Raw genomic sequence first — 22,138 nt, 5'->3', positions numbered from 1 at the left:
GGAGCTTCTCTGACCCCGTTTTCTTTCTCCTGCTAGCCTTAACCAGGATTCCCTCTTAAGCAAGATTTGAAGTCAAGATCTGAGGCTGCTCCTGGGTATCATTAAGTTATTTTTGATAGTTATTGTTTCCGAGCACAATTCAAAGTGTTGGTGCTGACCTTTAGAGCCCTAAACGGCCTCAGCCCAGTATACCTGAAGGAGCGTCTCCACTCCCATCGTCCAGCCCGTACACTGAGGTCCCTCACTGTGAGAAGTGAGGTTATAGGGAACCAGGCAGAGAGCTTTCTCAGTGGTGGCGCCCGCCCTGTGGAACACCCTTCCATCAGATGTCAAGGAAATAAACAACTATCTGACTTTTAGAAGACATCTGAAGGCAGCCCTGTTTAGGGAAGTTTTTAATGTTTGATGCTTTATTGTCTTTTTAATATTCTGTTGGGGCCACCCAGAGTGGCTGGGGAGGCCCGGCCAGATGGGTGAGGTATAAGTAATTTATTATTATTATTATTATTATTATTATTATTATTATTATTATTAGGTTTTTGTTTTCCCCCTCTCTCAACACTTTCCTGTGTTACCCCACAGCCAGTGAAACTGGAAGAATATGGGAGGCCCAAAATAGACGGTGAACTGAAGGTCCGCTCAATAGTGAACCATACGAAGCAGGATAGGTGAGAACAAGCAGGTGGCTTCTGCTCACCAAATAAGGCTGGGAACTCTGGTTTGCTAAGGATGCTGGGAATTGTAGTGCAATAAGTGTAAACTACACTTCCCTGAGTTCTTTGAGGAAGCCACAACTGTGAAAAGTGGCATAAATATGCTTTAAATGGATGATGTGGATGTAATGTTCCCAGGCTACCTTGGAAGGGATGGGAAGAGAGTGACACTCAAAATTACTTTAATGCTGTTGAAAAATGTGTTTTTCAAGCCTTGGCTTTGTATCTTTTCTTTGGTGTGGGGGCAGGTACTTGTTTTTATTTGACAAAGTGGTGATCGTCTGCAAAAGAAAAGGCTACAACTATGAGCAGAAGGATATCATCGAGCTGTTCTGCTACAAGATGACGGATGACCCGATGAACAATAAAGATATAAAGAAGGTTGTTGTTATTATTGATGATGATGATTACTCACCATCCCAATCTCTTAAGTGGTGAGAGACCCCAGGGGTTCCAGGCACTTACCCAGGTTATGTTTCCTTGCAATGAGGGTTAGCTGAGACTGCGGTTGCCCTTGGGATATATGGTTTCATTTACACATCTGTACAACCTGAGCATAGGATGGAGGGGCTCACATTAGTGCTTTTCCATTAGTCACAGCTTTGGATCCAGCACAGAGCAAGCAGGTCTCTGTGTATCCAGCCTCCAGACTGCTTTCAGCTCAGCTCTCACAGCCCACTCTGGCTCTTGTTCGCTTACCTAATAACAAGGAGTGGATGGTGAAGGAAAGACCCACGCCTTAGCCAGAGGGGCACCATCACTTAGTTGGGGCTTTTGCAACCAGCAAGTTCCTCCTTTGGGGTGCTGATGAGGACCCTTAAGTGGCCAGCTAAGGTCATTGTCTTACAAAGAAACTTCTCCCACTACTTTGGCAAACTCATTTACTGGATTCTAATCCTCACTGGGTACAGGAATTGGAAGGGACTCAGGGAATCCTCCAGACTGACCCCCAAACTCACATTATTAGCATTTACATTCTTATTCTGTCCTTCCAGAAGAGCCCAGGGAGACAAACACCAAAATGTTAAAACAGTACAATTAAAAAATAAAATTAAAACATTTGTGAAATGTTTACAAACCTCTAAAAGCAATCATATTACCCTGATTATTTTAGGGTTGCCAGGAACAGTCTTTTTAACTACCAAAGACCTGGGTGAAAACGAATATTTTAAAATCCCTCTGAAAGCTAATAGCAAGGGAATCAAGCACATTTTGCCAGTGAGGGCATTCTATAAAAAAGGGGGGGGCAGCATTGAAAAGACCCCATGACTGGAATCCCCTGGTGATGGCATCATGGAAAGAGCTTCCCTTGCCTAGTAGGGTCCTGAAATGCTTAGTTTTGGCAGGTGGGCTTTGGTTTAGTAACCATTTGGGGCTGAACGCTCCTTCATATAGATCAGATCTAAGAATGTAAAAATTCCCTGACCTCAATTCAAAATGTGGCCAATGGAGGACTTCTGATGTGGCTATGTGCCCATCCTAGTTCCTTGCCTCTTAATCATCTATATTTTGGGGTGCAGGGCTTGGTTGGCAGGAGGTTGAGTCTTCCCTGCTCCTGGAAGCCAATCTCTCTCTTTAAAACATGGGTGACCTGGACCCTGGAGCCTCTTTTTAACAAACTGTGTCTCTGCTTTCCCCTCTCATGCTTCTCAGTTGCATGGAAAAATGGTAAGCTGCGTCCACACAGTCAGATTTAATTTTATCTTATCGCTGTAACACGTCAATAAGGGACACTTTATAAGGAAGGAAGGAGGGCAGATGGGGGCTGGCTGAGGGCAGGCTGAGGTTGGCAGGACAGCACTCCCCATTTGCCCTGATTGGACCAGACTCCATTGGGAGGGACCATTTTGATTGCTTTAGCATCCATTGCTCTCTCTTGTTTCCCTTGGTAGTGGTCGTACGGTTTCTACCTCACTCACCTCCAAGGCAAGCAGGGCTTCCAATTCTTCTGCAAGACGGAAGACATGAAAAGGAAGTGGATGGAGCAGTTCGAAATGGCCATGTGAGTATTGGGGCACTTAAAAGAAGAAGAGGCTTGACAGCCACCATGTTGGCACATATCAAAGGAAACACCGGCAAAACTCCAGAGCCAGCAAAAGACCCGACAATAGGCAACATTGAGGCAGTTTGACATTACATAGTTTTATTTGCTGTTCTATATATTTTTAAGGGAAGGGTTTTAAAAGTGGGTACCACCAGTCTTTCGGTCCTGCAGCCCCTGAGAGGATGTCCCAGGATCTCCCTGTCCAATGTTTCTATGGGATTTGTCATTTGAATTGTTGTTAGAATGTCAGGCTAGGACCTGGGAGAGACTAGGGTTCAAATCCTCACTTGGCCATAAAGCTCATCTGGGGCCAATCACTGCCTCTCAGCCTAACCTGCCTCACAGAGTTGTTCTTGTGGGGATTAAATGAGGAGGGAAAGAACCTTGTACACCACTGTCCTTGAGCTTCTTGAGGAAAAGGAGTGGAATAAATGCAACTAAAATAAATAAAATTTTCTTCCCCCCCCCCTTTTCCCCCCAATGCTTGCATTTATTAAAAAGAAGAAGCTAAAGCATTTTTGCAGGCAAATCAAATCCTAGCTCCAATCCCGAGCCCACTTACTAAGGAGTCAGGCCCCACTGGCCACAGTGGGGGTTACTCATGAGTAGACAGGTTGGCTCCCTCTTGACTCCTTTAGAAATTAAAACAAAAGAATTGAAATGCTGAGTTTATCGGGGAACTTTGGGTTCGTGATCCTCAGGGTGCCCACAGAAGCTTCCTGAATAAGTTGGAAAAGCGTGCAGTGTTATTGAAGCTGATCAGGATAGTCCTGAGAACTAAAAATAAACATCAGCTCTTTTCGTTTTCCCTTTGAATCAGGTCGAACATCAAGCCGGAAAAAGCCATGGCAAACAACCACAACTTCCAGATGTACACCTTTGACAAGACGACAAACTGTAAAGCATGCAAGATGTTTCTCAGGTGAAACTCTTCTGCTGGAAAGTGTCTATCCAGACCAATGGTGGGCGGGAGGTGGGTTGGCATCTGCTGGCAGATCTCTGGGTGATTTGCAACAGAGCGGCTAGGCTTGCAGTGACTCAGTGACTTGGGGACGGGCCACAGCTGAGTGGCAGAGCAGCTGCTTTGTATGCAGAAATTCCCAGGTTCAGTTCCCAGAAACATCTCCAGGTAGGGCTAGGATTGTCCCCTGCCTAAAATCCTGCAGTACTGAGCTAAATAGACTTAATATGGCCTGACTCCATTTAAGACTGGAATCGTATTTTATTCTGAGGGAAAAGATGCATGGTGGTAGATCATCAGTTTTGCATCCAGTAGAACCCGGGTTCATTCTCCAATGACATCTCCAGGTAAGGCTGAGAAATAGCCCTGCCTGAAATCCTGGAGAGCCTCTGCCAGTCAGAGTGGGCAGTACTGAGCAAGATATACCAATAGTCTGACTTTGTATAAGGCATCTTTCTCTGTTCTATGCTTGGAGAAGGGGAAGCACCTAAAACGGACGCAGGTAAAATGGTGTGTTGTGGGGAAGCTTGTTCATGAGAAGTATCTGGTCCTGTGTCTCTGCTGATGGTGGGGGAAATTACAAGAAGGGGGATTCCATCTAGACCTAAAGAAGGACCTTCTGATGATAAGAGCCATTCAACAGTGGACAGGACTCCCTTGGAAAGTGGTGAACTCTTCTTAACTGGAGGTTTTTAACAGAGATTAACAGAGGGCCTGGGACATGGGTGGCGCTGTGGGTTAAACTACAGAGCCTAGGACTTGCCGGTCAGAAGGTCGGTGGTTCGAATCCCCGCGACGGGGTGAGCTCCCATTGCTCGGTCCCTGCTCCTGCCAACCTAGCAATTAGAAAGCACATCAAAGTGCAAGTAGATAAATAGGTACTGCTCCAGCGGGAAGGTAAATGGCGTTTCCGTGCGCTGCTGTGGTTCGCCAGAAGCGGCTTAGTCATGCTGGCCACATGACCCAGAAGCTGTACGCCGGCTCCCTCGGCCAATAAAACGAGATGAGTGCCGCAACCCAAGCGTCTGCCACTACTGGACCTAATGGTCAGGGGTCCCTTTACATTTAGCTTAACAGAGGGCCATCTGTCATGGATTATTCAGCTGTGATTCCTAACCCTTCCCAACTCCTCTTTTCACAGAGGGACCTTCTACCAGGGTTATCAGTGTGTGAAATGCAAAGTTGGTGCTCACAAGGAATGCTTGGAAGTCATTCCCCCCTGCAAAATCAGTAAGTTTCTCCTATGCGGAAGCTGCTTTTCACCAGTGTGGTTTGCCTCAATGATCCGTTGGTCCCTAATGTGGTACGTGAGTGCAATGCCACCCTTGATGTCCTCTCTTGGTGCCCACAAAGCCTCGGAGCAGCCACCCCAGGCAATACACTGCCCCCTTCGTTATGAAGGGCCTTCTTGGTGACTGCTCCCAGACTTTGGAACTCCCTCTCTAGAGAAGCCAGACTGGCTCCCTTTTTGTTGTTCTCCTGCCAGCAGGTGAAGACTTTTATTCTCTCAGGCTTTTCGGGACTTTAAAAAAACTATTATTATTATTATTATTATTATTATTATTATTATTAATTTATTTAAGGAAAGGGCTTTGAAATAGTGCTGTGCTGTTTTTATTGCCTGTATTTAAATATATTTGATATTTATATTGTATTAATTCTATTAAATGAGTTTCATTCCTTTTTAACAATTATCTTTTATATGCTTTTAGCTTTTTGTATTCTGTTTGTGTTCTTTTAATTTGTGTATGTCATCTTGAGTCCTAGTCTGGGAAAAGGGAGGGGTGTAAGTAAGTAAGTAAATATTCTCTTGGGGTTTTGGGATCCTTTCAGCCCACGGTGTAAACTGAAATGTGGAGCTTCTTGCTCAAGCTAATCAGAATTTTCATTTCATTTTTCCCCAACCCACCCAAATCTTCAGGTTCGCCTGCAGACCAGGTAAGATCCATCACTTCTTTTTGTCTTCTCTCCAGGAAAGGATGTTCCTATCTGTTGGTTGCAAGTGCCTGAGATTTCATTTCCTTTGTGCACTGGCATCACTGGGCAATGGAGATGGGGACGGGAGCAGTCGGTCACTCCTGCAAAGTCACTGCCACATAATGGGAAAGTTGAGGTGACGACAGGGAGGGCAGTTGTGTGGCAGCAGAAGCAGCAGATTGGCTCTGCTGACAGGCACACCCAGTGCCAGCCTAGTCAGACCTCACCTGGAGTACTGTGTCCAGTTCTGGGCACCACAGTTCAAGAAGGACATTGACAAACTGGAACGTGTCCAGAGGAGGGCAACCAAAATGGTCAAAGGCCTGGAAACGATGCCTTATGAGGAACGGCTAAGGGAGCTGGGCATGTTTAGCCTGGAGAAGAGGAGGTTAAGGGGTGATATGATAGCCATGTTCAAATATATAAAAGGATGTCACATAGAGGAGGGAAAAAGGTTGTTTTCTGCTGCTCCAGAGAAGCGGACACGGAGCAATGGATCCAAACTACAAGAAAGAAGATTCCACCTAAACATTAGGAAGAACTTCCTGACAGTAAGAGCTGTTTGACAGTGGAATTTGCTGCCAAGGAGTGTGGTGGAGTCTCCTTCTTTGGAGGTCTTTAAGCAGAGGCTTGACAACCATATGTCAGGAGTGCTCTGATGGTGTTTCCTGCTTGGCAGGGGGTTGGACTCGATGGCCCTTGTGGTCTCTTCCAACTCTATGATTCTATGATTCTATGATTCTACCTGATGCCTTTTCCCTTTGCTCCGATGGAGGACAGAGAAAGCAAGGCAAAATGTGGGAAAACTTCTGGCTTTTGCATGGCTGAATTTTGTCCACCTGTACTTTGTTTGCCCCCCCCCCCTTTTTTTTTGCCTGCTGTGCCCACTTTTTATTTTAGCTCCACTCACTACTGGCATGCAGTCCCTAGGAAGAGCTCCCAGATTGAAAAAGCCCCCCCCCCCCCTATTAATCAAGAGTTAACTTTGTTTCTTGACAAGGTTTGTACCTGTTTTGTGATACTTATTTTTTCAACTCTCGGAGGGAAGACAGAGGAAGAGTGTGAACTGTTGTTACAGCAAGCAGGATGTTTTGTGGCCCAGAAAGAATCATATACAATTTTAAAATCTCTCTCTCTCTCTCTCTCTCTCTCTCTCTCTCTCTCTCTCTTTCTGTCTGTTTGTCCAGGATTCATTGAATATGGGTAAGGTTGCGATTTTCTCTTTATTATTATTATTGCTGGTGCTTTTTCTTTTTTCCTCAAAATACTCCTGCTGCTTAGTGAGATGAGGAACAGTAAATTGCAGAACAGATCAGCTGCATCCCTGGTGTGTGTCTCAGAGCATGGATGAATGGTCTGCATTATCCTGAGTCACACCACTTGCCCATCAAGCTCAGTATTGTCTACACTGACAGCAGCAGTTCTCCAGGGTTTCAGGCAAGGGACTCTTTCCCAGCCTTGTCTGGAGATGCCGGTGGAGCTTGAACCAGGGACCTTCTGCATGCCAAGCAGGTATTCTGCCACTGAGCTAGGGACTTTCCACTAAAAATAAATGAGGTTCATGTCCTCATTGTTCTGAATAAGGGTAGAATTAAATACTAGCATTAGACCCCCAAGAGTTGGTCTATCTAATTCAGTATTGTCAACACTGACTGGCAGCATCTCTCCAGGGTTTCAGACAGGAGATATTCCCAGCCTTACCTGGAGATGCTGCTAGGAATTAAACCTGGGGCTTTCTATATGCAAAGCAGCTGCTCTATTCTCCCCTTAAAGTGATAGTCTAGTCCTCATTGTTTCTGAGTAAAAGGCAGGATTAAACAGGATAGGCTGGGTTGTTTTCTTTAAAAGAATATAAGCTCAAGGGCAGAGACTGATTTATTTATTTCTAGTTGATCTGTAGGCTGTTCTGGGAATCTTTATTTACTTAGTTATTGGCCAAATAGTGAAAATGGGAAATTCTTTAAATAAATGAGGCTGCCCCAAAGCAATATCAGCCTTCGATTCCACCATATAACGGCAAAGTCAACAGATAAACAACTTTGGCTTTTAGAAGACATCTAAAGGCAGCCTTGCATAGCAAATTTTTAATGTTTGATGTTTTATTTTGCTGGAAGCCCCCCAGAGTGGCTGGGGCAACCCTGTCAGATGAGTGGATGATGATGATGATGATTACATTTTGATAGAAGTTCATTCACTGACTTAATTGCTTCCAACTTCAGCATGGCATCTCCTTCCTTCTGTCTACATGCAGGTCCCAAAATGGTGGCAGTCCAGAACTACCATGGCAACCCAGCTCCCCCAGGGAAGCCCGTCTTGACATTTCAAACGGGAGAAGTTATTGAGCTCCTCCGAGGGGACCCAGAGTCACAGTGGTGGGAGGTGAGTGCTGGGAGGCCCTCTGGAAACTTCCAGGAGATCTTAGGTGAAGATGGGGCACAAGCTCAGCCATTGCATCCAATGGAACTGATTTGCAACTTAGTTTTAAATCAGGGTGGGGGATTTCAGGCTCTAATCTGGCCCTCCAGACCTCTCTGTATGGCCCCCATAAGTCTTCCTAGGCCACACCCTCCTTGAGCATTTTTGCTTGGCTGGAAAGCATTCTTGATTTCTGACATGACTCTTCCTTGAGGGGGGACCTCAAGGGTCCCAGTGCACCCATGGGTGTTATGTTGGAGGCTTCAAAACAGTGGCCTCTTGGGCAACCTGGATGGCCAGCATAATTCCCCAGCCCTTGCCCCAGCAGCCTGCTTGCACTGCGGCCTTCTCCTGGTCCTGCTTCTCCTGGTCCATGTTAACTGAACCTATGACTCTCTGAGGCCAAAAGGACCCGCTATGACTCTGCCCTATGACTTTTTAAAAATTTATTTAATCATTTTTTCAATACAAACAACAACCACAAAAATTACATGCAACAAAAACCACAATAACACTAATAACACAATTTAACATTTCAGATTTGAGTAGTGATATACCTATGACTACACCTTTTTAACAATATTTCCCCACCTCTCCTCCCCCTACTTCCCACCACTGTCCGCCTTATCGCTTAAATATTCCTTCCAGATTTCTTCATATTTATCCATTCTTAATTTGCGTCGGCATGCAATTCGTTCGTATGTAGCTAGTCTGTCCATATGATCAATCCATGTGCTCAATGGAATCTTTTTGCAGCTCTTCCAATTCATCAAAACGAGTTTTTTTGCTTCTAATATGGCACAGTGCATCCATATTTTTTTTTTTACCCTTTGTAATCTCCTACATTTGCGGTATATAATTTAGAATTAAATTCAATTCCCCTAAATAACAATTTCTTTTTATTACTCTTGCTATGACTCTGCCCTATGACTCTTTTTCTCATCTTCGTTTGCAGGGAAGGCTAATATTGTCGAAGAAGTCTGGTTATTTCCCCAGCTCGTCAGTCAAACCCTGCCCAGTGGATGCCAGAGTAAGGAGACAGGAATGTTAGCAGAATCACTTAACTTATGCAGATAGGAGAAAAGTCTTGATAGAACCTTATTTAGAAAACTGGACAAAACCAGTGTATTATTTGAGAAAAAACAAATCAAGACGTTTTGTGTTTCTTAGTCTGGAGACATTCAGCCAAACATATGGAGGTGGCGGGGGAGGCATGGGAATAAGCTAATCAGCATGCATGCTACTAGCCATGATGAGTATACTTCTGAATAATACCAGTTGCTCGGAATTTTCAAATGGTGAGAGATTGTGTTGTGTTCAGGTCCTGCTTGTGGGCTTCTTCCCATTGGGGCACCTGGACCCTGTGGCCTGATCCAGCTGCAGGCCTCTTACGTTCACTTAAGGGCACAGTTATGTTGCTAACATATTGTCCAATGTGGCCAATTTCATCTTCCTCACAGCTAATAACTCATTAACTTACACACTTATACTTGGTCCATGAACTCCCTTGGAAGGTGCTGGGCTCTCCTTTATTTGAGGTTTCTAAGCAGAAGCTGGCATGCTCTGGTCCATGGGGTCACGTAGAGTCGGACACGACTAAATGACTAAACAACAACAGGCAGAAGCTGGATAGATATCTCTCAGTTATTCTTTAACTGTGATTCCTGCATTCCAGGGGGTTGGACTAGATGACTCTTGGGGTCCCTTCCAACTATACAATGCTGTGATTCATTAAAAAACAACCACCACTGTTTGCCTTCTTAGGATGCCACTACTTGCGTAACTCTTTTCTGCTCTGCTTTCTGCAGCCTCCTAACAGCCGGCCCCCATCACGAGAGATGGATTACTCTGCCTATCCTTGGTGAGTTCCAGTGTTCAAATTAGGCATGCATTATCAGGAGACCTGGGACGCAGGTGGCACTGTGGGTCAAACCACAGAACCTAGGACTTGCCGGTCAGAAGGTCGGCGGTTCAAATCCCCGCGACGGGATGAGCTCCCGTCGCTCGGTCCCTGCTCCTGCCAACCTAGCAGTTCGAAATCATGAAGTGCAAGTAGATAAATAGGTACTGCTCCAGCGGGAAGGTAAACGGCGTTTCCGTGCGCTGCTCTGGTTCGCCAGAAGTGGCTTAGTCATGCTGGCCACATGACCCGGAAGCTGTACACCGGCTTCCTCAGCCAATAAAGCGAGATGAGCGCCGCAACCCCAGAGTCGGTCACAACTGGACCTAATGGTCAGGGGTCCCTTTACCTTTTACCAGGAGACCTAAAGGTGGATGCTTACGGCTTTTGTTTGGCATACCTTGGAGTAGCCAAAGTGTTTCTGGAATCCAACTTCCATTGTCCCCTGACAATTGTCACGCCAGCTGGGACTGATTAAAACTTACTTACTCAAGTTACCTTATTGATAACTTGATTCAAATGAGTTCTGTAGCACTTAATATGTAAAACGTAACTCGGGAGCAGCGTACAGTCATACCTCATGTTACAGACACTTCAGGTTACGTGTTTTCGGATTGCGGACCGTGGGAAACCCGGAAGTACCAGAACAGGTTACTTCTGGGTTTTGCCACGTGCAGACGCGCCAAATCGTGCTGGTGTCTGCGCAGACGTGGCGCTTCAGGATGCGAATGCTTCAGGTTGCAGACGTGCCTCCGTCACGGATTACTTCTGCAACCCGAGGTTCCACTGTATAGAAAACTAAAGCAACAACAGCAGACCACCGAAACAACAACAAATGCTGAAATAATGCAAATGTAGCATGAATACAAATTACTAATAAATCCATACAAGTTATTCTTGGCCACAGGGGCTAGAAACTTGGAGAAATGAAAGTAGGGGTTTCAAACTAGAAAATTCTGCTCTCAAAAACAAATGAGTAAATGAGCATTTCATGTTTTTTTGTTTTTCAGGTTTGCAGGAAACATGGAAAGGCAGCAGACAGACAATCTATTGAAGCTGCATGTTACTGGGACGTACCTGATCCGGGAGAGGCCGGCAGAGGCAGAGCGCTTTGCAATCAGCATTAAGTAAGTGATCTAATTAGGTTTGTTCTGAGATGGGGTGTAGTTCCTTGCAGCGGGTGCAGGAATGTTTGCAGTTGTATCACCAGCTTTGTTAGGAGAGGGGTTTCTGCCTGGGCAGGGCCACAACAAAAAAGCCCCCTGTAGCTGTAGGGCAAGGAGAAAGACCTCATGCTTCTGTCCTGGCATATGGGCACATGGTTAGGGTATGGGCCCTGTGCGGGGGATGAGCCCTGGGTATTATTTTGCTCGCAACCCCAATCTTACTGCCCCATAAACTATATCATTTTGTAAGCTGTGTTTGCTCATTCTGCATTTGAACACATTGATAACGCAACCAAAATTTGCAGGATAGTTCCCAAGATCAAGGGGCAGGTTTTTGTCTGACCCTGGATACAATTTGAGGATGCAAATTCTGAATCAAAATACAGTCGTACCTTGGAAGTCGAATGGAATCTGTTCCGGAAGTCCGTTCGACTCCCAAAACGTTCGAAAACCAAAGCGCAGCTTCTGATTGGCTGCAGGAAACTCTTGCAGCCAATCAGAAGCCCTGTCAGACGTTCGGCTTCCAAAACAACGGTTGAAAACCGGAACAGTCACTTCTGGGTTTCAATTGTTCAGGAGGCAAAACGTTTGAGAACTAGGCATGTTCGAAAACCAAGGTATGACTGTAGTGGACTGAAGCTTCCACAACCACCAATTTCAAAACTACATCGTACACTAACCCCACATAACAACACATCCCCTTTTAAATATTTATGGGAAACTAAAAAAATTCTTGAATTAATTGCAATACTCTTTTGGTACTGGATTCTGGCTCCTGTAATGTCAAAACCAAATCATCAGCAAAAGCTTTCAATTTATACTGTTTGGCTCCGAGTTGTATACCTTTAACCAATTGGTCTTTCCTGATCATATTAAGCAGAACCTCCAGGACCGATATAAAAAGCAGTGGGGAGATTGGGCAACCCTGTCTTGTTCCTTTCTCAATCTTAAACTCTTCTGTAACTACGTTATTTACAATCAACTTAGCTTTTTGTTCCAAGTAAATTGCACCTATACCGTTTTCAAAACCTTGGCCTACCCCCATTCCCTGTAAATTTTTCTTCATAAAACTCCAAGAAATATTATCAAAGGCTTTCTCCGCATCCACAAATATTAGAACTGCTTTAGTGTTAATATTAACTTGTAATTTTTCTAAAATATTAATTATATTCCTCGTGTTATCTGACAAATGCCTCCCCGGGAGAAAGCCCGCTTGGTCCTTATGGATTTCACCAATACGTTTTTTAATCTTTTAGCCATAATTTCTGCAAAAATTTTGTAATCCACATTAAGTAGAGATATGGGACGGTAGTTCTTAAGCTGTGTCTTTTCCGCTTCTGTTTTCGGTATAAGTGTAATATAAGCTTCTTTCCACGACTCGGGTGCCTCCCCCCCCCCTAATATTTCATTGCAAACTTCTTTTAAAGGCTGCATTAACCATTCTTTCAAAGATTTATAATACTTTGCAGAACCAGGGAGAAGGGTCAATGGAAGAAGATTGGAAAAAATTCAAAATATATCTTCAAAAGTACTGCAATATAAAAGAATGTTAGAAAGAGGTTGGAAAAAGAATATTAGGTCGTTCTGGTAGATATGATATAATGGACTAAGCAAAAATGAGTTGATGAAATTGATGAATTAGAGGAGGTTTAATCACATTACTTTAATTTTAAAATACGTAAATGAAAATAAGGTTAGAAGGATTTGCTGGAAACACGATCTGAACTAGAATACAAAACTGGGAGGTGAGAGGAGGTCACGGAAATAAGTAAAGGGAAAAGGCTATGTAAAGGTTTAATCTGTTTTTGTTTTATTTTAACTCAATGTATTTTTATATTTTTTGTTAAGTCTTCTTTTTTATTGTATCTTATTGTTCTTTTTTACTTGTTTATTTCTTGCTTTGTTATGGCTAAAGTTTTCTTTGTATTTTGTATGGTTTTTCTTTTTCTTTTTTGTAACTTTAAATCTGGAATAAATATCATTTAAAAAAATAAAAATAAAAAAGAGAGAGTCAGATTTGCCTACCCCATGTGGTCAGTAGGCCTTTTTAGGACACCACCATTCCTGTAGGGCAGGGGTTGTCAAAGTTTTTGTGACTTGGGCCGGTTCTTTGTCCCGCAGAAGCTGCCATGGGCCGGAGTGCATGCATGCACAAATGCTATTTCCAGTGCTCCTTCCAGCGCGGAGGAGCCGTACGCAGCTTCCCATTGGCTGCAGGACCTTCCTGCAGCCAATGGGAAGCTGGTCGGCATAGCGGAAGGCGGTCCTCACTCTGCTCCACTCTGGTTTAGCGTAGTGCACGGGAGCCGACTGAGCGGGACGCGGGGGTCCATGGGCCAGTTAAATGACCCCCATGGGCTGCTTGTGGCCCATGGGCCTTAGGCTGCCGACCCCTGCTGTAGGGGCACAGTGGCATTCCAAACCACCCCAACCTGACTGTGATCTTTCTGGTTAACCTACTCCATGTCTCCCCCTGCAGGTTTAATGAGGAGGTGAAGCACATTAAGGTGGTCGAAAAAGACAACTGGATTCACATCACCGAAGCAAAAAAATTTGAAAGCTTATTGGTATGTTTTGTTTGGAGATAACAAATTATTATTATTATTATTATTATTATTATTATTATTAACATATTTTCATAAAATTTATACATAGCTTGGTTGATCGTAAAAAAAAAATCCCTCAAAGCTATTCACAAAAAAAGATAAATGAAAAAGAAGAATTGACAACAATACAATAATTTAATACTTTTGAAAAGTCAAAATAACAACAGACTAAATACATTAATGCTCGTATCAACTTTCTAAACATCTTGTCCAAACAAAATGTTTTCAGCAGGCTTTGAAAAGAGTACAAAGAGTACTTATTGGTGTGAATAGGTGGCGAGTTTCAAGTGAAGGGGCTGCCAGTCCATTTCTAGGCATAATTCAAAGTCCTGGTTATGACCTATAAAGCCCTACCTGGCTTGAGTCCAAGCTCTCTGAAAGACCATTTCCTCATACAAACCTGCCAGAGTTTTGATATCTTTGGTGAAGGCCCTTCTGTTGGTACCACCACTTTCAGAAGCCCACTTGGTAGGGCTGTGGGATAAGGCTTCTTGGTGGCTTCTCCCAGTTTCTGGAACTCCCTCCTTGGAGAAGCCAGACTGGCTCCCTCCTTGTTGTCCTTCTGCCAGCAGGTGAAAACCTTGTTCCAACAGGCTTTGGGGAACTGACTGCTTTTGATTAAAGGGCTGGTGCCATGCTGTTTTTATGGTAGTAACTGGTTATGTTTTAAACAAATTTTATTTATGTATATTAGAGGTTTCCAAACTTTTCATGTTGGAGACACACTTTTTTAGACATATATCATTTCATGAAATGGTAATTCAGTTTTCCTAGCAAACCAGAGGTTTAATTAACCCCTTTCCAGCCCTGGGAGGAGTGCGGGGAGCATTCACACAATACACATGGCAGCCGACACACTAATGCGTCGCAACACACAGTTTGGAAAGCTCTGATGTATATAGTTTTAATTTTTATCAACGTTTAATTATTTTTTAATTATTGTTTTTTCTATGTTTTTAGCAATTCTTGTTTTCATCTGTAGACCTCCCTTCAGCCCCTATCAGGGGAAAAGGCAGGGTATAAATGAATATATAATAATACAGTGGAACCTCAGTTTTTGAACGTAATCCATTCCAGAAGTCCATTCGGCTTCTGAAACGTTCGATAGCCAAGATGTTTGAAAACTGAGGTTTGACTGTATAATAATGTAAAGTCATAGCTTGGAAGTCGAACGGAATCAGTTCGACTTCCAAAACGTTCAGAAACCAAAACACGGCTTCTGATTGGCTGCAGGAAGCTCCTGCAGCCAATCGGAAGCTGCAGAAGCCCCATCGGACATTCAGGTTCCAAAGAGTGTTCGCAAACTGGAACAATCACTTCCGGGTTTGCGGCGTTTGGGAGCCAAGGTACGACTGTGTACTGAAAATAATATCTTGAACTTGGCCGGGTATGCCTGCCTTGGTGACTAAAGTTTATTTAGAGAACCCTCTTCCAAGAAGTTAAAGTTTTGCTTTTTGTTTTAATTTCTTCCATCCCCTTGTAGGAACTTGTTGAATACTATCAAGCTCACTCACTCAAGGAGAGTTTTAAACAACTGGACACAACATTGAAATACCCTTACAAGTCGCGGGAACGCTCTACCTCCAGAACCGTGACTCGGTCACCAGGTAATAAAAGGAAGTTGAAATCCCTTCCTTCAATCAGTTTCTCTTAATCACTTGAGAATAAAAAACACCCAGGACAGGGATGTTATGGGTGCTGTCCTTAGTTCAACAGTAGAGCAAACCCTCTGCTTGCAAGCCACAGGCCAAAGATTGCATCCAAGTAAGTTCCACTCAAAGTAGACCCATTGAAATTGCCGTACCTACCTAAGTTAATCATGCCTATCAGTTTCAGTGGGTTTGCCTGGAGTGTGACAAGCATTGCATGCAACCCCAAAACCTACAGGGGCTTAGTCGCTACCAACATGCTATATACTTTGTGGGGAGTGGGTCCTATGGGATGTGTGTATCTTACTCTGCCCACTAAGAGCAGTCAAAGGCAGTCAGGCTCCCCTCTTCCTTGCTCCAGGCCAAAATGGGCAAGTTGCGAGGGCAGATGAGCTATGCTCTGCCTCCACAGCCAGAGGCAGCAATGCTTCTGAACACCAGTTGCTGCAAACTGCAGGAGGGGAGAGTTGCTGTTGGGCTCAAGTCTTGCTTTGCGGACTTCCCACAGGCCTCTATATCTGGATGGCCACTGTGAGAACAGGATGTTGGGCTGGATGGGCCATTGGCCTGATCCAGCAGCCAGACTCTTTGTATGAGCCTTGGTCTGATCCAATGATAATGTTTTGATATTCCAAAAAATAAAACATAGTTATTATCATTATTGGGGGGCGGGAATGAAAAAGAAAAATTATGCATGCTCTGAGTTTGCTTTTACTGGGTGTGTGCCATGTTTTTCTCTCCCCGCCTTTGTTAATTTCCCTCGTTAATTGTGTTTTCCGACCCTTTTCTTCCTTCCTTCCTTTCTCCCGTTGCTTTGTTTCTCTCTCTCTGACCTTTCTGCAGCTGCCTGTGCTTCCTACAATTTTTCCTTTCTCAGTCCTCAGGGCCACAACTTCACTTCTCAGAATGCCTCCACTCCTTTCTGGTCAGGTATATATATATACATATGTGTTTGTTAGTGTGTATATATATATCTAGAGATCTGTATGTATACATATGTGCATGAAAAGAGAGAGGAACTTGGCCTCTGGTGGTAGCCTGAGAAATTGCAGCATGTTGCCATCTCCATCATCACCACCAGAAGACATTCATCCATTGGTCACCTGGAAGAGAAAAGGGCTTTCCCATCAGTCCTTGGCCAGATCCACAGCAAACTTTTAATGTGCATTCAAAGCACATTTAAAACACATGGCTCCCCCCACTCAAGAATCCTGGGAACTGTAGTTTCCCCTCACAGAGTCCCGGGTTCAAATCTCCCACTCGGCTGTGGCATTCACTGCAGGAGACTTTGGAGCCAGCCACCGCCTCTCGGCTTAAACTACCTCGCAAAGTGTTGTGGGAATTTAATGAGGAGGGGAGAGAGCCATGGAGGAACAGGTGGGATATAATGCAATAAATAAATGCAACAAATGAATAAAATATGCACCCTTAACAAACTACAGTTGCCGGGGAAGCCATGTGCTTTAAACATATATTGGTTGTGGTTTAAATTTATGGTGTGGATCTGTGCCCCACCCTACCCCCCCATGTCATCTCTGACCATTAGGCAGAGTGAGGCAGTTGTGGGTGGTCAGACAGCAGCAAGGAGTTGCAGAACAAATCTCTGTGTGCTACAAGATCTGGCTTGTACCTCCTAAACAGCTGGCCCTTGGGGTGGATTCTGTACATTTCATGGGAGGGGGCAACCCTCTTGTCCTTTGCTTCTGGCAGCAAAATATCATTGGCTGACCCTGAAAACACACAATAAATTATTGGGGGGGGGGGAGAGAGCTATTTCCACCTCCCCCCTGCCCAGTAATTCCCTCAAAGCTCACCTCCGACTTCCATTTAGCCAGAACTTGGTGTCAATATTGGACTGTGATAGATCAAAACTCAAGTCTCTCTCTGAGCTGAATTTCCTACTGGATAGCTGTGGAAACCTCCATGTTTCTCTTTGCAAAAAAATACCTGACCAGCATTCTCTGTCCTGCCCTGATGCGCCTTCCATTTGTTTCAGTGGGGCATTGAATGTCCTGGTGGGATTTTTTTCCCTTTGCTGCCTTTGCATTCATTCTGTGTCATCTTGGATTCCAAACACAAGCTGTCCCTGTGTCCCATTCATTGCCACATTTCAGAGGCATATCCTTTGCATCCTTTCCTGATCCCACATTTAGAAGCCTGTCTAGACAGACCACACTTTTCAGCCTGCATGGAACGCAGTTCAACCTCTGCTTGCTGAATGGATGCATTAAAGCACAGGGTGACTTCACCAGGGATTTATTTTTTTAAAGCATGTTTGTAAAAAATCACTCCTCTTCCAGCACATTTGCAATTAAAAAAAAAATATGGCGGAGTTTTCCTTTCTGCAGTAATTACTTTTAACTATTTTGAATGAGGACCACATTGCTAAGAAGAGAATTACCTAATACTGGGGTGGGGAACCTCAGGCCCAGAAACTGAATGCAGCCTTCCAAACCTCTCTGTATGGCCCTCGGGACTCTCACCAGACCCACCCCTCTCACTGAGCCACCCCCCTCGCCTCATCCTTGCTTCACACTTTCCTTGACTGCTTTTGCCTAGAAGGAATGCTCCCTTGAACTGTGACCGTGCATTTTAATTGTGTGGGTCCTCAGGGTTGGTGAGATGCATGCGTTGTTGTTAGGCCACGGCAAACCACCAGCCACTGGAATGTGGCCCCTGAAAGCTTGTCTGCAAGGGAATGCAGCTCTCTGGCTGAAGAAGGTTCCTCACCCCAGCACTGTATGATCTGCACAGCACTTCATCAGTGGCTTAATTCACATGCCAGTTCCCCCCCCCCCCCAAAAAAATCCAAGAATCTTATTCCATTCCCACAAAGCAGTAGGCACGAACCAATTTAACAATGTCCTGTGACACATTTCAAATGAGGCCTATGTGCACAAGGTGAAATTGTGCTGCCTTGCTCTTACAGCAGATGCAAGAGGTCAGGTTGAACTCGGTCCAGCTGTGCTCAGGAAAGAGTCTGGCAGATGTGAAGCACCACAATGCTTCCTAACCATCCTTCCTTTTTTTGTCTGCCTGCAGTATTCACACCTCGGGTCGTAGGGACAGCGGTGGCGAGGTACAATTTTGCTGCGCGGGACATGCGGGAGCTCTCGTTGAGAGAAGGGGACGTTGTGAAGATCTACAGCCGGATAGGCGGGGACCAGGGCTGGTGGAAAGGAGAAACCAATGGAAGAGTGCGTACTGGTTGTTGGGATAACTGGGTCCTTCTACATTTTAACATGGATAACTGGGTCCTTCTTAAGAGTGGATAGATACCTGGCTCTGGCTCTGGGTGTTGTTTTTTTAATTGCTGCTTTCCATCTCCGACTGCAGATTGGTTGGTTCCCTTCGACCTACGTTGAAGAAGAGGGTGTCCAGTGACGTCTGGAGCTCCCAGGCGCTGTCAGCAGTTGGCCCAGTGGAAAGCCGAAACAAGCCCTTTTTCTGGGGCTCTGAAAAAGCGACTGTCCCTCTTCCAGCACTAACAACTAAGACAAAAGCCTCTTGTTGGGCCCATTGTAACAAATGGGGTGCAAGCAAACAAGCAAGCAAACGCACATGGACATGCAACAGAACGGGATTCTTTGCGCATTTGTGCTTTCTGTGGGTGAGGGGTTGGGAGAGACAGTTTAGCTTTATCTTTCATTGATGGCTTGACTTGTACATAAGATTTTGAAATCCAAAGTTGGGTGGTGTTTCTGGAAAGTTGTGGGGCGTCTGAGGGAAGCCTTCTGTGACACATGGCTTAGGGGTGGTTTACAAAGCCTGTTTAGTGAAGGTTGGACCAAAACCACCACAGGGATGGCATGGTGGAACTCTGGAATTGGAGAGAGTCTCTTGTTCCTGGGTGGGGAGCGATGGAGAAGGGGAGTCCTGATTTCTACAAGGCTTCTGGGGACTCTGGCATTAGGACAATGGAGGGAGTCCTCTCACAGACTACAGACGTAGTTTGGATGGTATGTGGGACTGATCTCACACACTCAACAGGCATGAATCGGTGTCTGGGGGCAGGGCCATGGTTGTGTTGTTCTCATTCAGGCATCACACCCTCCCCAGTTGGCATAAAAGGACCATCTACTCAATTTGGATGAGGATGAACCCTGAGAATGTCACTCCTGGAAGGTTGCCCAGAAAGGTGAGGCATCACCTGTGTCTGACCTTGTTCATCAGGTTCTCCTTCACTTTTAAGGAGTGTGACATTGATCCTCATTTCTTAGTGCAGGGGTGGGGGATTTCAGACCCCAGGGGGCTGAAAGTGGCCATCTAAGCCTCTTAATTCGTCCCAGAGGCCACTCCACATCCACACACCCCTGTCCCCATTTAAGAATGCTTGCTCCACACCTTAAGTGGGTTTGGCTGACTGGATATCTCACCTTGCAGTGGGGTAATGCCTCTTGTTTGGATGAATGGATGAAGAAAGGTGGACATACAAACACTTGCCTTTTTCATGGCTGGGATATAGCTTGCCATAGAAATGTAAGACTTGCACCTGTTCCTCCACCAGCTTCCACTACTGGCCCTGCCAACTACTGTGTTCCCTAGAAGGAACACAACCACTGCCAACCACTGTGTTCCCTAGAAGGTTCTCTATGAGGGAATGTGGCTCTCAGTCTGAAAAATGCTCCCTTGCACATCTCTGAGTGGATTTTCTCCCTTGTGATTGGGGGATGTCAGGCTGGTTCTCTGGGGCCTGTGCTCCACAGCAGCCTTCCCCACCCGACCTAGGGTCCTCCATGTGTTCTTGGACTACAATTCCCATCATCCCATGCTGGTTACTGGAGGCTGCTGGGAGCTGGAGTCCAAGAACATCCCCAGGGCACACCCAATCGAGAAATCAGCAAATTTCACAGTTTTCGCTCTTTTGGAAAGAGAGAAGTGTTAAATCACCCATTGACGTCCAAACATCGGTCACCCTAAGGGTTAGGATTTGATAAGGGCTGTCAGTTCTGAATAAAATATGCAACTCGTTTTCTTAAAACTCAACATGTCTCGCTCAGTCGTCACCTTAAAATAATTTATTTGTCTAAATTAATATCCCACCCTGTTTACCCAGATTGCACCATCACCGGCAGTTAAATCCTGCCCCCCCCATCAAGTTCATTTCCCATCCAGAGGTGCTTGGTGCACTTAAGAGATAATATATTTAGGGATTGCATTGACAGGCAGAGGCAGCTGATTCTAGTGTCATCCCTACTGTCCCTGCTGAGCTCTGCAAGGACAACATAGGATTGATCCATTGCATTCATGCAAAGCACATTTCAACATGCATGGCTTCCCCCACAAAGAATCGTGAGGACTGTAGTTTGTTATGGTTGTTGGGAAGTACAGTGGTACCTCGGGTTAAGAACTTAATTCGTTCCGGAGGTCTGTTCTTAACCTGAAACTGTTCTTAACCGGAGGTACCATTTAGCTAATGGGGCCTCCCGCTGCCGCCGCATGATTTCTGTTCTCATCCTGAAGCAAAGTTCTTAACCCTAGGTACTATTTCTGGGTTAGCGGAGTCTGTAACCTGAAGCGTCTTTAACCCAAGGTACCACTGTACAGTTCTGTGAGGGTGAAACTACAGTTCCCATGAATCTTTGGGGGGGTAGCCATGTTCTTAAATGCCTATTCAATGTGCTTTAACTGTTTAGTGAGGATCTGCTTGGAGGAAGAGGAGGAAGCTGATAGCCAGCACCCCACCCCCATCCCAGTCTGGCTTGGAAGTAAGAAGATGACAGGCATGAGGACTGAGCAGGGGTTAGTGGGGCTGTGCCCCAATGAATCAACCTCTCCTGCCTCTGGGTGCCTCTTTGATCCATAACTGTTACCAAATGCAAAGAGCTGATCTTGGAACTTGCTGCAGGGAGCAGCCCAGAGAAGCCAGCAAAGCATAAACTGAAGCACCTTTGAACTCCTTCTTTTGTGCACCTTCAGCTGTCAGGCTTCCTTGTAGGATTTGCTTCCAATAAGATGTGCATGGAGTCTACAGCCTCGCAGTTCTGTTGGTCAGCTTTTGGAAAACAGAGGGGAAAGTGGGGAGGGTATTCTGCCAGAATAATGAAATAACTAAGGGTTGCTGGTTGCTTACCTCTTGGTGAAGGCAAATCATACTTCCTTCAAAAATGAAACCGGAGCAGCGCGCACCTCTCTCTTGAAATGCCTTTGCTGCCTTCTGTGCTGATTTCTGAGAAAAAATAAAAGCATTTCTTGGGGTGGGGGAGGAAAGGGATGGTGGGTTGGAGGGGGCTGGGTTTTCTTCTTTTGTATGTTTGTTTACTGATGTAATATTCCCCCTACCCCAATCTAAGGGATTATTTCGTTTGTAATTAATTATGGACCCACTTTGTCACCACAATATATATTTGTGAATAAGAAAGGAAGTTTTCTTTAATGATGATGATGATGATGATGATGTGGTGAGAATATTGTACATATATTTTAGTTGGTTTTGAAGAAGAAAAAACATTTTTAAAATAATTGTACCAATGGATAAAAAAAGAATATGTAAATTCCCTGATTTGTTTGCTCTCGTTTGGTTCTTTTTGCACTACCCCTGAATTGGGGCCAGATGGAAGACGGGACATTATATACGATCATGTGAAGTCTGGTTTATAGATGGGGAGAGGAACTGAAAATCCATTTGTAGTTGTGATTGTCAGGCAAACAGGAATGGTAGAGTTGCTGCTTGAGACACACAGATGCTCCCATCACCTGCGTGTGTT

The 22,138-nt window shown here is 44.9% G+C and overlaps 1 protein-coding gene across 2 annotated transcripts in view; it reads left to right on the top strand.

Moving 5' to 3' along the window:
* Positions 1-21,933, top strand: part of VAV2 (vav guanine nucleotide exchange factor 2) — a 155,244-nt gene extending 133,311 nt beyond the window's left edge. Inside the window, exons 14-29 of one of the 2 annotated variants that reach the window (XM_080989781.1) lie at positions 583-668; positions 962-1,094; positions 2,606-2,715; positions 3,578-3,679; positions 4,860-4,948; positions 5,640-5,656; positions 6,883-6,898; positions 7,947-8,074; positions 9,066-9,140; positions 9,919-9,971; positions 11,021-11,137; positions 13,656-13,743; positions 15,266-15,389; positions 16,275-16,361; positions 18,474-18,628; positions 18,768-21,933. In XM_080989781.1, coding sequence (XP_080845907.1) covers positions 583-668; positions 962-1,094; positions 2,606-2,715; positions 3,578-3,679; positions 4,860-4,948; positions 5,640-5,656; positions 6,883-6,898; positions 7,947-8,074; positions 9,066-9,140; positions 9,919-9,971; positions 11,021-11,137; positions 13,656-13,743; positions 15,266-15,389; positions 16,275-16,361; positions 18,474-18,628; positions 18,768-18,815 — 1,428 coding nt within the window. In that variant the 3' untranslated portion in view covers positions 18,816-21,933. The remainder of the gene's footprint in view (positions 1-582; positions 669-961; positions 1,095-2,605; positions 2,716-3,577; positions 3,680-4,859; positions 4,949-5,639; positions 5,657-6,882; positions 6,899-7,946; positions 8,075-9,065; positions 9,141-9,918; positions 9,972-11,020; positions 11,138-13,655; positions 13,744-15,265; positions 15,390-16,274; positions 16,362-18,473; positions 18,629-18,767) is intronic. The other variant, XM_080989782.1, reaches the window with a different exon arrangement.
* The last annotated feature ends 205 nt before the right edge of the window (positions 21,934-22,138 follow it).

This window comes from Podarcis pityusensis (assembly GCF_964106645.2).
Source record: "Podarcis pityusensis genome assembly, chromosome: Z".
Taxonomy (NCBI): Eukaryota; Metazoa; Chordata; class Lepidosauria; order Squamata; family Lacertidae; genus Podarcis; species Podarcis pityusensis.
This window is presented reverse-complemented; position numbering and strand designations above follow the sequence as displayed.